This window comes from Protopterus annectens, chromosome 8.part0 (genome assembly GCF_019279795.1).
Source record: "Protopterus annectens isolate FY-2018-M chromosome 8.part0, PAN1.0, whole genome shotgun sequence".
Classification (NCBI taxonomy): domain Eukaryota; kingdom Metazoa; phylum Chordata; order Ceratodontiformes; family Protopteridae; genus Protopterus; species Protopterus annectens.
In genome coordinates, this window is record NC_056741.1 from 727,413,010 (window position 1) to 727,430,053 (window position 17,044).

General features: G+C 39.2%; 1 protein-coding gene across 5 annotated transcripts in view; it reads right to left on the bottom strand.

Annotated features, from left to right (window-relative positions):
• The window catches only part of LOC122808998 (ras-related protein rab7-like), an 867,514-nt gene that overhangs the window by 628,632 nt on the left and 221,838 nt on the right, over nt 1–17,044 (bottom strand). For 3 of the 5 annotated variants that reach the window (XM_044080178.1, XM_044080176.1, XM_044080180.1), the window contains one exon: nt 5,789–5,840. In XM_044080178.1, the coding sequence (XP_043936113.1) occupies nt 5,789–5,835 (47 nt within the window). In that variant the 5' untranslated portion in view covers nt 5,836–5,840. Of the gene's footprint in view, nt 1–5,788; nt 5,841–17,044 lie in introns of those variants that run through there. The other 2 variants (XM_044080177.1, XM_044080179.1) reach the window with 1 other exon arrangement.

Genomic DNA, 17,044 nt, shown 5'->3' on the forward strand with positions numbered 1-17,044 from the left:
TAGCACTTTTGTGTGCCACAATAACTGCTACAAAAAGTCTGGTAAAGTGCTAGACTAATAAGCTAGTAAAAGTGCAGGAGAGGAGAGAACTAGCAGATCTAAGGGAAAAATTGAAGAGCAGATGTTTTGCCACCGCTCAGAAGCTTACAAACAGTCCTGGATATAGTAAATATGTATCTGGACTAGACTAGTTTCAGGAAAGGCAGGAAACAAAAGCAAATGTGGGCTTTTAAACCAGAAAGTTGAAAGATATGGAAAAACTGCCCAAACAGCCAATAAACTACAATTTCTGGGCCAGAAACCACTCCTTTTGTAGTAGATAAGCTAGAAGGCTTCCCGCCAACACAGAAAGGCTTGGGGGGGGGGGGGCTTAGAAGCTTACAAACAGTCATGGACACAGCAATCTGTACCTGGACTAGATTAGTTACAGGAAAGGCAGGAAACTAGTACAAATGGGGGCTTTTAAACCAGAAAGTTGAAGGAGATGGAAAAAATGCCACAAACTGCCAATAAACCACAATTTCTGGGCCAGAAACCATTCCTCTTGTGGTAGATAGTTTATATACTGTACTTAAACTGTGATTTCTAAGAAAAATGCAGGCATACAGTGCTCCTATGAAGCTCTGTGGATATTTAGCCTTTTAAGGACAGCTACGGGGTAAAAAAAAAAAAAAAACACTTGTGTTTTTTTATCTTTTGTTGAATTTTTTACACATTGCCAACCTGTATTCATCAGAAAATAGTAGTCACTACTGATTTTCTTTTGTTTGTAACCCTCAATATCCTTCTGGTGGCAGACATCCTGTTCAGACCTTGCTTTCTTCTAAAGCTAAATCTTCCCCATAGTGCACTATGACGGCACAGTTGTTGAGATTATAAATGTCCACGGCTGGACTGTCACATCTCAGTTAAATTCACTTAGAACAGAGAAGCATTGCTAATTTTGAGAGGCCTCAGTACTACTATCACTTACTGTTCTGCGGTGCTTTTTTACAATGTTTTTCCTACTGATACGTTATACAGTCTATGAAAAAGCATCCAGAAATATCAGCTCATTGCTGAGAGAACAGACTTTCCTGGGAGATGCTGCTTTTGTGTGCTTCAGTTCCTTCTCATGTTACACCTCCCATTTTCACTCCCTCAGTAAGGCACAGTATCATACTTCATGCCCTATAAGGTTTAGTTAATTAGTCACCTATGCATTACAATAGACATCGGACAGAACTGTCTGTGTGGTGTGCCAGTAAAAGTGTTCTTATTCATATCATCGGAATAGCAGTGCCACAGTAAATAATGTTACAAAATGCTTGTATCAATCCTTAACATGCAGGAGGCTAAGTATTCCAGAAACTCTGCTCAGCTCGATTTATTAGAATTCATATTGGCTACTGACAGCTGTTGCTATGTCTGCAAGCAAATGCTATCATCCATCAAATAATAGTCCTATTTCAGAAAGATCATTACACAATAATGCAGTTGCCAATCTTATTGCCTCTCAGACAGGCCACTGATGTCACCTTCTACCACTGTTGCTTTAGTATACACACACATTGATTAACATCACAAAATGCGCATGGAAATTTCAAAGTATTTCTCTGTAAACACAAAAGAATACATACCATCACTGTCCCTAGCAACATGCACACTTTTCTGTCCTAGTTAATGTCAATATTACTTTACAGTCTATGCTGCTACATCCTTTTCCATTCACTCCTATCCAAGAATTTTGACAATTCCTTGAGAAATAAAAATAAGTGACTGTCATAAGCTTTATGTTTTATACCACAGTTATTTTAAGCAATCTGCAGATGACCTAGCAACAGTTTCAGTGGATCTTGCTGCAATTCTATTAACTTTTTTCAATGAATATTATGATTACTCTAAGATGCTCATAATTCTCCCACTCAGAGCTGTGCTCATTTTCAAATTTTGGTTTGTTACTATTCGTAAGTCAGACACAGTGGCCAATTCAGTTGTCAAGTTGTAACCACACACCTGTAGCAGTATAAAACATACTGCAGACATCAGCTGACAAACAAACAATCAGGTAGGCATCCCTGTGCCTGTGTTCCACACTTCTCTTTTCTTTCTGTTACAATTACTGTTACAATTACAGCATACTAGCACAAGCATTTTGTAACATTATTTACAAAGTGCTATTCAGATGACAAGAATAAGAAGAGATGACGGAACACTTTTACTGGCACACCATACAGACAGCTCTGTCCAATATCTATTGTAATGCATAGGTGACTAATTAACTAAACCTTACAGGATAGGAAATGTGATACAGTGGCCTACTGAGGAAGGGAAAATGGGAGAAGCACATAAAAGCAGCGTCTCCAAAAAAGTCTTCTCAGTAATGAGTTGATATTTCTGTATGCTTTTTTCATAGAATGTGCAACACATCAGTAGGAAAAGCATTTGTTAAGAGGCACTGCAGATTAGTAAGTGATACTAGTACTGAGGCGGCCTCTCAAAATTAGCCCAACGGAGATGTGACAGTCCAGTCATGGGCATTACGATCTCAACAACTGTGCCATTGCAGTGCACTATGGGGAAGATTTAGCTTTAAAAGAAAGCAACCTCTGATCAGAATGTCTGCTCCCAGAAGGACATTGAGGGTTACAAACACAAGAAAATTAGTAGTGACTACTACTTTCTGATTAATACAGTTTAGCAATATGTAGAAATTAAAAAAAAGATAAATAAAAAGTTTTTCCCGTAGTGGTCCTTTAAGGAACATGAAAACTGTTTTGGGCAACATTATAGTGGATATAAATGCCACTTGTATGGCTAAGTCGAAACTTATTTACTCCTGATCAAATACAAGCTATGTTCTGGTTATATATTTTTTTACTAAGCAACACAAAAGTCCTATACCTACCCTTATTTTAAAATGAATAATATGAAGCCTTGCAGACAGTAACATTGTATTGACAAGAAACTCTAATGATATATCTTTACAAAGAAATAAGAAGTATTATTACCCCCCCCCATAACAAAAAAATCAAACTGCCTTCATACATTTATCCTGGGAGCTAAATTAACTTGTCCCACATACAGTGATAGTTGCCTTTGTGACTTCATACAAAATTCAATAGGTAGTTGAAGTGGTTCCAATTTCAACCATTGTTGTGTGACTGGCATGTTAAGCACTGGTTACAATCTGTGTTAGTGTCTTAATTACATATGGGGATCTTCTTTTTTTTTTAAAGTAAAGTATCGGCATACAACCAGCTTTCAAACGCCCATTGGTTCCCCATAATAAATGCTTCCATCTCATTTCATACAAAGTCATGATAAATACAAATCTTTAACTTGCACAGCCGTTCAAAATACAGTTTAGGATCTGGTACATTTCATCCCTTTCGTTCTTAAAGGCATTATCAATTTTTCCCAAACATCCTTAGACTTACTGTCATTACATATAAAGTCCTGCATCATATTCTTCATTGCCCTTGCAACATTGAGGGATACTTGCTGGAAAATGTTTGAGCAATATCTGCAGACTAAAGTCTAATATACACACAGGAGAACAACAGCAATAATGGAAACATAAAATAATGCAGCACCTACTCTCTGATCTAATTCAAGTCCCAAAAATCTTACATCATTTAAACTCCAGTTTCAGTTTCTTTATAGGTTCCTCATACAAGTTTCATATAGATGTCTCAAATGAAACATCTGTCTAAATTCTCACAAACATTCATAAGTATCTCGTAATTTAATATCCTTGCCCTAAATTTGTTAGTATAAATGTCATACCCTGAAGACCTACCAAAGCTACCGTGTGTTCCAAGCAATTTATACATGTTTTCTTCTGGTCTGAACCAATACACTAAAACATAGTGTACAAATAATGAAATGTTAAAAATCTTCTTCTTCTAATCTCAGATTGTCTAGGGCATGCTGCCAAAGGCTCCAAACACACTGCAAAAAGCAATAGAGAAACAGGACATCCCTGTCAAGTATCCTGGCAATTTTTAAATGCTGTAACAAATGAGTACATATCTTTGCCCTAGCTTCTAAATGTATACATGCAGTTATACTGAAAGCAACAAATTTGCAGTAAAGTCCCAAGGGAAGCAATGCCTTTGTCAAATAATACCATCTACCACATCAAATGCCTTCTTATCACCTAGGTTACCATTAAACCATTCTTTTCACCTACATTATTATTTCCTAAGGAGGCAATCAGATCCTCATCATCTTGAGCCTCGGTAAACTGCCACTTGAGAAATCAAACTTCATCCAACAGTTGAGTAACCCAATCAGCTGTATCTATTTGACAAGTTCATTTAGACTGCTCAGGCAAGATGCCCACTTTCCTGGCAGATTGTCATGTTTGAATACTGTGCTCACTGTGACTTGAAAATATGACAACCTTATCATACCTGTGCAGTTCATGCGTTTCAGGCTAGCGTTTGTGTCACACAGATGGATACTTATCAATGGTAGAAAAATCACTTTGGGTTACAGGTAGAACTCTTTAGTACATGAACACTCGTATTAGTATTCTGAACTTAATCAGAGATGCAGTTAAACATTAATTGTATTTTATGTATTTATGAGACTAAGCTTACTAAACACTTATGTTTCTGTTCAGGGGTGTCTCATAAGCACCACCTGGTTAGGTAGTTTGCTCAGAATTGCACAGTTTGCTAGTGGAATCAAAACTCAGGACTACAGGCTGAATAAAGCTAGTTGGCAGCAATAGCTTTTACCCTCTGTTCTAAGCTACCCGACCATGTACCTGTATTACAAATTTTGCAATCCAGCCTTTGAGCTATTTGGCAGAAGAAAAGGAATCAAATTTATATGTATGACACTGGATGTTAAAATGAAAATATTCTGAATAATAAATATAATACACCACTATGAAAATATTCTGAATAATAAATATAATACACTACTATACAGTAAAGTAAATATATTCTTTTTTTTTCTAAATCTGTTTACTTGTACATCAGTAGCAATTATATGACTACACTTTTGAGCAGAAGAGTAATTAAAAAAAAGTCAATGCAAACATAGCATCATGGGTAAGACTATCAACAAATTAATGTGGAACATAACAAAGAAGAGGAATATTATTATTTATACAGATTTTCTGTTGTGATATTATAAGCTGATTTAAGCAGAGTAGACATTTCTTTATTTTATAATCAAGGTTATAAAGGGTAAAGTGTCACAAATCTATCCCAAAGTGTGGGTTCTCAAAAAAAATTATCAGGGAAAAAGAAACTTGATTTTCAGGTATAGATCTAGTTTACTAGAAAGAACAAAACATAACAGTATTGTTAAATACTTGAGATAGGAGGGGGAGGAGATCTTTACTTTGCAATAAAAGGTTAAAAACTGTTAACACAGGCTATGTGCACCAACTAAGTTAATATCACTAAATGACACTGCAGTGAAAAATATTAAATAAAGTAGTCTTTGACAGTGTTGCTATTTTTATACTATTAAAGAATGGCTACTGACAGCAAATTGATAAAAGAGTTTCAGTCATCAGCAGATAATGTATAACCTAATCAAACCATTTAACAGCAGCATTTTTGATATGCTCCTTCTGGTAAAGACTACATTAATGCATACTTTTGCAACAGTAAAGTAGATAAATATAAGAAAAATCTTCCCGCAGTAGTAAGACATGTAAAGCAGACAAATGTGAAAGCAAAAATATTTTCTACCGTGAGCAGCAGCTGCTTATAGACCAGCCCATCTACCCCCCAAAGCTGAATAAGAAGCATAACACAATTGCATTCAATAAAATTATCCTTACCCTGAGTTGCCAAGCAATACTAACTTCAGAGTGATTCTCTGAAACATTCTTCCTTGAGAGAAAAAGAAAAAAGTATGACAAATGACCTCGTGTTAAAACTGTGTTCAAAAGCAGATGACTATCATATGACAAACATTTTAAATACATCAGATCAACAACATGCTACTAAGTGTTTAAAAAATTCACTGAAAATCAAATTAAATATATCAAACACCCATCAGCCAATCTATGGTTGTAAAACTCTACTGTGGTTGTGCAATGAACTTAATACTGGGCATTAAAGCACTCTTTGAACTTAATACTGGGCATTAAAGCACTCTTTTAGACAGGAAGAATGTAACAAATAAAACACACTAAGTCACCCCTCAGCAGACAAAATGCTAGCTGTGCTTTTGCAGACATTCCCCTTATGTTACTGCAGTCAAGCACAGTTAAGCAGACAAAATTTTAACTGTGTTTGACAGCAGTAACATAAGGGGAATGTCTGCAAAAGCCCTTGAGAGTCTGAGACTGTGCATTCTGCTTTATTTCATATGACCATTATACCCGAAACATAACAGAGATTAAACATAGCAATTAGTCTGCATCAGTACAACACAGCATGTGATGTCTTTCAGATAAACTCTGCTTATACTTTATTTTAAAATGCAATTACTCTAACTTCTTTGCAGCAAATTGTGCCTAAATATAATGCAATATCTGTTGCCAAAATTATCACACTTTTCCTCAAACAATAAAAATGCACTTCTGTTACACCAAAAACTATCACTATTTGAGAATGCATACAACACACCAGTCCACATGATTTTTATCCACATTTCCCTACTTGCTGCTACCCATCAGCTTAAGAGGGCCATCATCTAGACAGCCATTATGGTCTTCTGCTAAGCCATATTTCCCACTGCTCTCCTGGTGGCTGATGTGTACACACTGCTAAAGCATAATCTACTGTGCTGTCCAATGATATATGCATGCTTCCACGCATGCACTGCTTCCAGCTATAACAACACTTATGCATTGCCTGATATATACAAGTGCATGGCCTGTCCTTCTGCATATTCATTAACCTTCAGGTGGAGCATCTTACAGCAGAATGGCAGAAAACAGCACCCCCCCCCCTCAGTAAGATGAGTGGGCAGGTTTTTAGCCACTCACTTCTACCTTTTAGTTGTCTGCTCCAGGGTCTGAGCCTCTACTTTAATCAGAGTCATTAAGTTCATAGCAGGATCTCAACCTTATATTTCAAAGAATCAGCCTAGATACTACCAATCCAAATTCAAAAATACCATAAGGCTAGGCTGACTTGATTTGTGGATAACCTGCCGAAATGTTATCCTTCTAGCATCAAGTAAAACAGCCTAGCAAGTTCTTAATAAGCAGAGCACCTAATTTCAAATCTACAACTTTCCTACAAATCTAAGAATAACTATTAGATCAGGAGAGTCAAATGTTTTCAGAGTTAATTTTTCTGTAATCTACATGATCTAGAGATGTGCAGTCCCTCCTAAGGGTCTAAACACTTGCTCTGTTTCTTGTTGCTGTAGCTGAAAGACATTCAAGTACTTTGAATAGTATCCTGCAGTGGCATTTTTCTCAGCAAATAGGCAATAACATTATGAAATGATGTTGGGACCTAACATGGCCAAATCTAGGTCAGCCATGTTGAATGGGAAGGTTTACAATAAAGGCAGACATTATTTTATTTATTTTCAAGAAATGGGTTGCTGGACCAATTTGGGTATGCCTTATTTCTCAACTAAATATAATAAAAATAAAATAAATAATAATCAGGCTTAAGAAAACACAAATTCAGTGTAAAACATGAAGCTGCATTGTTTGGTTATATTTGACAAACATCTTCAGACTGCACTGCAATACCCCTTCAAAAAGCGTTCACCTAAATCACAGAAACATATTATGATATACAACTGCAAAGAAAATTTTAAAGTATAGTACTCAAGTAATTGATCTTTTATAATAATTTAGCAGGGAACAGAGTTCCTGAGCATGGACCACACATCAGCAAATTCCAAACAACCAGGCTCAACTGACTGAATAAATTTGTTACAGAATACCGCCAGCAAGTGCAATTACAGTTTTGGCACCTTAATGTTTATGGGCATCAGCTGGGTTTTAAAGACCCTTTGTTTCTGAAGTTCAGCCAAACTATTCATTTATGCTGCATTGACGAGGCCAATAACAAGGTCAAAATATGCATATCCACAGTTAGTGGAGTTTGCCTTTACTGGTCTGAATGTAACCATAAAGACATAAAAAGTAAAGAAGTCATTGACATTCAGAAGCCATGTACCTGAAATGCTCGATGCCCTTAAAGGGTCATTTGTATACGTCTCACAGGTCTCCATTACAGGAGGTTTAGGGTATCACACAGTGAAAACTCTAGCTCCAGCTGGGTTTATAGACCCTGTGTTTCTGAAGTTTAGGCAAACTATCCATTTATGCTGTGCTGATGATGTCATTAAAAAGGTTGAAACACGCAGCTACTGCGGTTTGGCTTTATTGGCCTAAATGTAACCATAAAGACTTAAAAAGTAAAAAAGTCATGGATATTCAGATGTCATGTAACTGAAAAGTACAGTTTTGTACCTACCATAAATGTAGATGTTCGAAGATCCACATTGCTGCAGTCCTTACACTTGGGTAGTCCGCTGTCCTCGGTCGGCCCGAATATCAAAGTATAAGGCTGACGTCGGTCAAGGCGCATTAGACTGACATCAAGACGTCAGGGTACAAATGCGCATGACCGACGTCATATCCTCAGTCTTTTCTTGCCCCAGATGTCAGAAGACCCAAAAAGAAAGGTCAAAACCAAAAGACAGCAACCAACCAGTCCACCACCCTTGCACTAATAATATGTACAATATATACAATAAACACAATATTTACAACCCAACCCACACAACCGCCTCTAACTACAGAGGGGAAGGAGGGAGGTAATTGGACTGCAGCAATGTGGATCTTCGAACATCTACATTTATGGTAGGTACAAAACTGTACTATGTTCTTCATCTCACATTGCTGCAGTCCTTACACTTGGGTAGAATCCCAAAGCAGAGGTAAGGGAGGATGGCAAAACTATAATGCAGCAGGAGCTGCCAAAATGCCCTGTAAAATAGCAGTGGAAAAACCAGCCCTAGATTTAGAGTAAAGTGGAAGATGATAATGCTTAGAGAAAGTATGCACTGAACTCCAAGTAGCTGCCTCCAAAATATCTTTAGCTGCCACCCCCCTTAAAAAAGCTGTCGAAGTGGCAGTAGCCCTAGTGGAATGAGGCCTAATCCCAGCTGGAATCTCCTTACCATGATGGGAATAACAGAAAGCAATGCAAAACCCAATCCACTTAGAAATAGTTTGTTTTGACACAGGCTTGCCCTGAGAACTCAAAGCAAAAGAAACAAATAACTGCGGAGACTGCCTGAACCCTTTAGTTCTGCTCAAATAATATCGCAACTGCCTGTGTACATCTAAAGTGTGCAAAATCTTTTCCCCTTTATTTTGGGGATTTGCATAAAAAGTAGGCAAATGAATAGTTTGGTTTAAAGCCACACTAGAAACCACTTTAGGCATAAAGGAAGGATTAGTACGCAAAGATACCCTATCCTTATGAAAAATTAAGAAAGGCTCAACTGCCATAAGGGCCTGTAATTCAGAAACCCTTCTTGCAGAGGTAATGGCCAACAAAAAAGCAGTCTTCCATGATAAATATTTCAACTCGGCAGAAGCTGCAGGCTCAAAAGGTTGTAGAGTGAGTTTCTCCAACACAAAATTGAGATCCCAAGCAGGAGTAGGAGCTCACGTGGGGTCTTATATTCTTTGCCCCTCTAAGAAATTGCTTGAACAAAGGATGAGAAAACAATGGTGGGTCACAGTCATAGTGAGCAGAAATTGCTGCAGCATGAACCTTAATAGAAGAGAAGGACAAACCTTTGTCCAGTAACTCAGTAAGACATTGAAGAGCCACACTTAAATTAGGCTCAGAAACATCAAATTCCTTTGCTGCACTCCAAAATAAAAATCTCTTCCATTTATCTGCGTACACTTTCCTTGTACTAGGCCTTCTGGCTTCCAAAATAACATTCAAAACTCGCTGTGGAAGTTGAGACCCTCCAGGGTTCAAAACAGAATATGCCAGGCTGTTAGGTGAAGAGAGTGAAGTTTGATATTGAGTAAATGACTGTTCTCCTGAGACAGCAGGTGTGGAATCGAAGGCAAAGGCCATGGAGGCTCCGCACCAGACTTCTCAGTAAAGGGTACCAGTGCTGTCGAGGCCAATCTGGAGCTATTAAAATCATCCTTGGCTTGTCCTGTCTGACCTTTAGGAGTACCTTTGGGAGGAGAGGCAGAGGTGGAAAGGCATACACATGAAGATTGCTCCAATTGAAAGAAAGAGCATCCACTTTCCAGGCTGTGGGATGAAACCTTTTTGTGCAAAACTTTGGCAGCTGGTAGTTTAGTGGAGAAGCGAACAGCTCTACGTCTGGAGTTCCCCATGACACTGTCAATTTCTGAAATACATGAGGATCCAATTTCCACTCATGGGGATCCATTATTCATCTGCTCAACACATCTGCTAAGGAGTTCTGTGCTCCCGGCAGAAACCTTGCCTGAAGATTTAGCTGTAAACTGAGAGCAGTCTCCCACAAAATCATTGCTTGCCTGCATAGAGGATAAGAATGTGTTCCCCCTTGCTTGTTGATGTACCACATGACAGTTGTGTTGTCTGTTAGAATCAACACCTGCCCTGGGAGAAGTAAATCCTTGAAAGCTATTAATGCAAATTGGACTGCTAACATCTCCTTCAGGTTGATATGTAGATGTTGTAGTCTGGCAGGCCACGTGTCTTGTATCCACTTTCCATTTAGATGAGCTCCCCAAGCTTTGTCTGAGGCATCTGTCGTTAGAATCTGACTCGCCTCTGGCCGGGTCACAGAGAGTCCCTTGTTTAGGTGACATTCCTGAGCCCACCACAAAAATTCCTTTTGAATGCAAGGTATTATCTGAATGACAGTGTCCATATCCTGGCAGTGCTGTGTCCATACATTTTTGAGATACCATTGTAACTTCCTCATATGCAGTTTGGCATTGGGAAGCACCAGAATACAAGATGCCATGAACCCCAAGGCTTGAAGGACTGTCCTTGCAGTCAGCCTGGACTGATGAGACAATTGATGGAAGTAAAGTGAAAGATTCTTTTGTTTGTCCGGGGTCAAAAGGCCATCTGGGATGCTGTATTCAGTCTGACACCCAGAAAGCACATGTCCTGAGAGGGTACTAGACTGGACTTTATTTCGTTCACAGAATACCCCAGGCATCTTAGCACTGCTATCACATATTGCAAATGATGAAGAAGTTCGTCCTTCCTGGAGCCAGAATCAGGCAATCGTCCAAATAAGGATAAATCTGTATTCCTTTTAGCCTGAAGAAAGCTATCACTGGAGCCAGAACTTTTGTGAACACTCTGGGCAGTAGATAAGCCAAAGGGCAATGCAGAGAACTGATAATGAGAAGTCCCAGCCCGAAAACGCAGATACTTCCTGCAACTTAGTCTGATAGGAACATGAAGGTAAGCCTCCTTGAGATCCAGAGTTACCATCCAGTGATCTTTGCCCAGCAGAGGTAAAAGCTGTTGTAACGTCAACATTTTGAACTTGGGAATGTCCAGATAAGTGTTGAGGATAGATAAATCCAAAATTGGTCTCCACGTGTTCCCCTTCTTTGGTACTAGGAACAGGCAAGAATAGAATCCTAGGCCCACTTCTGGCAGAGGGACTGGCTGTATGGCCCCTATTTGAAGTAGCAGAGAAATTTGTTTGTGAGCCTCTATTCTTTGTTGAGGAGGAACGTCTGGCATGCCTTTGAAAGGAGGCAAGGTATGGAAATAAAACTTGTAACCTTGGTGTAGGATATCCAATACCCATCTGTCTTGAGTAATTAAACTCCAATTTTCCTTGAAAAGTGCCAACCTTCCTCCGAAAGGAGCTGCCAGACGAGAAGGCTCTGGCAGCTGAAAAGGTAAGTCATTGGGCCTGTTTACGAAAGGACTGACCCCTGCCCTCACCCGAAGACTGTGCAGGTGAACTCCCTGTTCTAGGCCTGAAAGAGCCCTGAGCTCTGCCCCTACCACGTCTAGATCTACCCCTAGACTGGGAATCATAAGAAGGATACGTCCACCCCTTGGTAGGCCAATTCCTACTAAACTTCGGAGGCTGAACCTGCAAAAAATCTTTAACAGTCTGCATAGACTTAGCCTTGTCTTCCATTTTCTTTAAGACTGCCTCCACAGGTGAACCAAACAACACATCAGACTGTAAAGGAGCATCTAAAATCCTTGTCTTAACATGGTCAGATAAATTCTGATCCCTCAGCCAGGCGTGCCTGCGAAGAACTGACCCAGTAGCAGCCACCCTAGACGAGGCCTGTACAGCATCAAAACCACATTGCAAAGAATGCTTACCCACCTGTTCAGAAACATGTACCAAATCCTGTAATTCCTTACACGCAATACCTTCTGCCAGAGCATCTACCTTAGACTTCAATTGAGAAAGTAGATAGTTTTGGTATTTCAACATATGAAACTGGCAATTCAAAGCCCTCATAGCTAAGGTGGAAGAAGTATAGACTTTCTTTCCCCATCTATCCAAAGCCCTGGCCTCTTTATCTGGAGGAACCGGATTTTTTACAACAGAAGCCTTGACACCCTTAGGCCCTTGACTAACAGTTTCTGGGTCCGCCCTAGGACTCTTAAAAAGATATTTATGAGCTTCAGGCACCCTGTAATACCTATCCGGTTTAACAGGAGCAGGAGGCAAAGAATCAGGATTAAGAGAAGCCTCTGCAAACACATCTTCCACAACATCCAGAACAGGAGGTATAGCCAAAGGCCTATGCTGGGGTAAAGACAAAAATTCCCTAAGCCTTTTCCTGGAATCAGAGAAGTCCTGACCTTCCCACTTAAAATGTTCCCTCATAGAATGAAGAGTCTCTGAAAAAGAAAAATCCTCTGGAGGAGAAGCGGAAGGAGTAGAATCATCCATATCAGAATCAGAATAAGGAGAATACTCTTGCAAGTCTTCAGCCGAAGACTCTGAAACATCCGAAGCCTGCTCAAAACTCCCCAACTCTGGTTCCACCCTAGGCCTCTTATCAGGAGGGGGCAAAGAACCTCTAAAGTAATTAAATCTTCTGCCATTTTAAGCATGTGCTTCTTGGGCACAGATCCTGATGAACTAGGAGTGACACCAACAGAAGCTAAACCTGGCCTGCCTCTGGGAGAAGCCTTGGAAACAGAAGGAGAGGGCTTAACCACCCTAGGAAGGGAGGGGAGTACAGTAACCTGAGAAGCCCCTTCAGCCTGACCTGCCTCCTGAGAGGCCACATCCTGCAACAACAAAGTCTCCCCCTGGGACTCCAGAGAAACCTCCGGTGGAACCCCTGGTTCCACCGACACCTCCAAAGAACCGGCGTCCGGTACAGACGACTCTTCCTGCCTGGGCTTAGCTGCTTTGTCTTTGCGCTTCTTCGAAGAAGCGGGCGTCGGAGCATCCAACGGCATATTATAATTGCACCGCTTCCCGAAGACTAACCTGGCACAATCTAACCTTCGCTTAATAGTGCGCTTATTGAACCTAGCACAAAAGCGACACCCAACAACGTCATGCTCAGGCCCCAAACAAGGAATACACAAATTATGATAATCTCTATGCGGTATCTGTTTCCCACAAGAAATACAGTTATTCACTTTTTCTGACATCCGGTAAACCACTGAGGCAAGAAAAAACTAAAATATTCCCCAACGGGGTACTTAGCCAACTTTGACTCGGTCTGAAACTCCGAATTCGAAAAATTTCAGAACGCCGAACGGCACTTGCAACGCTGCTTCTGCATCGGACCATGCGGCAAAAAAGACTGAGGATATGACGTCGGTCATGCGCATTTGTACCCTGACGTCCTGATGTCAGTCTAATGCGCCTTGACCGACGTCAGCCTTATAATTTGATATTCGGGCCGACCGAGGACAGCGGACTACCCAAGTGTAAGGACTGCAGCAATGTGAGATGAAGAACATCACTTGATTTCCTTAAATGGTAATCTGCATATGTCCCATGGGTCTCCATTACAAGAAGATTAAGATATCACACAGACAAAACTGTAGCTTGGCTAGATTTTTCATGCAGTTTTTTCCCTATAATGTGCGAGAATGTACAAACGCAGAGAAAAAAGAACAAGTAGCATTGCAAACTGCTTCCCTTTCATTGTTTGTGCAGTCCTGAAGTTAATATAATAACAGGGGTTGTATAGACACATTTACTGGTTATCATGACTAATAAGTCCAGGCAGAACAGGATAGCAGATGATGGAGCATCCAAAAGGCTGTTCTCCTAAACATCCTGTAGAAAGGAAACAGCAAGCTCCAATGTACTGGTCCCACAGTTCCAATTTTTTCTATGTAATTAGCTCCTACTATTCCACTTCCAGTTAATTTATCTCTGTTACTACATTCACTACTTCTAGTACAGATGGTTAAGAGTTTGATTTCATTTTCTTATAGTTGCTTTTTAGGCAGCCACCAGAATTAAACTCAGCAAGACCTTACTATGTCTTGGCAATTAAGATTCTGTATTATAGCTCAAAAATCATCTCCTTAGTTGCACCAATTTGCTTACTCAGTATTTCTGTAAGTAGTCTGCAGGGAGACTCCCACAAAATATGTTCCCAATTACCTCTTTCTTCCCCATTACACCTCCTCCAATATTTATAATCTACTTGAGGAAAAATTCTTGGAGTCTGCTTGCATATAAAAATACCTATGCAAACCCTTCCAAGCAAAGATCCTAAATTTTCTCGACTTTGTTGCATATGTAGGAGTCATTCATATATCCCTCTATTACTTATTTGTGAATTGCTTATTTAGCATCTCTTCCTAATCCTTTCTAACCTCCTCTGAGTCTTGTAGTTATGCAATATTTTATATGCCCTACTAATCATCTCTTTTTTTAACAGCAACTTCTATTCTAGATTCTACTAAAAACTCTACTAGTGCTGGTCTCTTGTTTAGGATCCCCATACTACTTTCTCTTTACCTATACTCGGAGATCAATCCTTGATATAGAAGGCACTCTCTAGTCTGCAATCCAAATTAATTACTGATCTCTTCCCATTTTATTACCTTTCCCTCTCTAATTATTTGCTCCCAATAAATTGGTTCATTTGTCAGGTTTCTCCAGTAAATTCCAGCCCTCTCTTGCCTCCTCTTTGTACCCTTAATTGCCTTTCCCCATCCCTGGGGGCTTAGTTCTAGGAATACTTTCTGCTACTTTATGAAAGTAATATTCTGTTTGGTTATTGTTATTCTCCTTAAGGATCTGCATTCAAAATCCCAGTCTCTCATCGTCCCCCCCCCCCCCCAGTTTGATCATCATCCCTTTCCACTTTGAATTCTAGTTTTCTGCTTCTGCTATGTATAGGAGACTTAACTTTGTAGCTCTGAAATACCCTTTCAAATCGGGTAATCCCAAACCACCTTATCCCACTTGACTATTGCACTCTTCTACTCCCAGATGGAATCATTCAATTCTTTATTAATTGCTATTCACAACTTGTCCTCTGGTTGATAAAATATGTCTGAACTGTGTATAAAACTAAAGAAACAAAAATTTTCACTGCTTGTATTTTGCTTTCCATATTCATAAAACACAGCTTCCAATTACTTAGTTTGTTTATTATCTTTTGCTTAGTCTCTTCCCACATATCCTTAGCTGCCATAACAAAATCCTTTTTAATGCATATTCCCTAAGTACTTCATTTTATTATGTCACCATAAATATAGCCACTGCTGAAGCAATTTGTGTGTGGGTACACAATTTACAGCTATTGCATTTGCTTTATCTTAATTAACCCTGTATCCTGAAAAGACTTAACAGTCTCAAAATGTTCCACAACACTGAAATGTCCGTTTCTGTTGTTATCCGGCATAAAATAATATCATCTGAAAATAAAGCCAACTTTTCTTGACTGCACACCAATTATATTCTTGAATTTCTGAGTCCCTTATTTTCTTTGCCAATTGTTCTAAAATGCAAATAACAAAGGGGAAAGAGGACACCCCAACTGATTTCTCTGCTCAAACAGAACTTAACAGAGCACAATGACACAGTAATTGGTAGACACCAGATGGAGCTATGTATAGCAGTGAGAGAGCTGGCATACTAAAGCCCATGTAACTATGTATATGCACATATGGTACTCATATTTCCACTGTCAGTAGCAGATGGGAGAAACAGGAAGGGAATATTCTGCAATAAATCTTCACTGTGCTTTCATTTCAAGGAATCAGCAAAATGCCATTACTATCAATCTCACACTTACAAGCAGTGGTGCAACTCAGAAAATTCAGACAGCCTGCTCATCAACAGAGGGCTATATGGCAGACAATGAGTTACATAAATCAGATCTTAAAAAAGTTTCAGATTACATTTTAACATATTCTGTTCTGTACAGTAAAAGGCTATGTACATTGATTCACTTTTTTTGCTTTATTCACGGAATTATTTATTCATTTATGGACATCCGTTTACTGGGAAAGTCTGACTGGGCACAGCTGCCCTTTTTCAGTGGATGCTCAAGGAAAAAACTCCACTGTATCATATTTAATGCATTTTATTTACAATAACAAATTTTATAATGCAGTTTCAATGAATACATAGCATAATAGTCACTATAATAATATTTGTACTGATATTCACAAACAATAAATTTACAAGCCTTGTATGGAGACTTTACAGACAGAAAAGTGGTATCTAAAACAGGCAGGGAATAATTTAAGAAATACAATAGAGTGAGGTATTAGAGGAGTTAAGCAAGTCTGCATGTTAACAGAGAAGTAGATATGGTATAGTAATTTGCTTGTGCTAAATGGAAGCAGACATAGTAGTTTAAGAAGTACAGTAAAGTGAGGTATTAGAAAGGGATACACAGGTCAAGTGATTTCATGATTTAAAAGGAGGTATAAGAAAGGTGATGAAGAGTGCCAAAAAGCTATATCCCAGATGACCACAATATCCTTGTGAAATGTATACACAAACAAGTTATGCATTTCTCTTACAAGAAAAACTTCTCACTCCAACACAGTATGGTTTCCGTCCCAAGCATAGTACAACCACAGCTCTGCTATAATTTCTCAACACATTAGCCTTAGCTAAAGATGATCACAAACTCGTATTCTGTCTATTCCTTGAC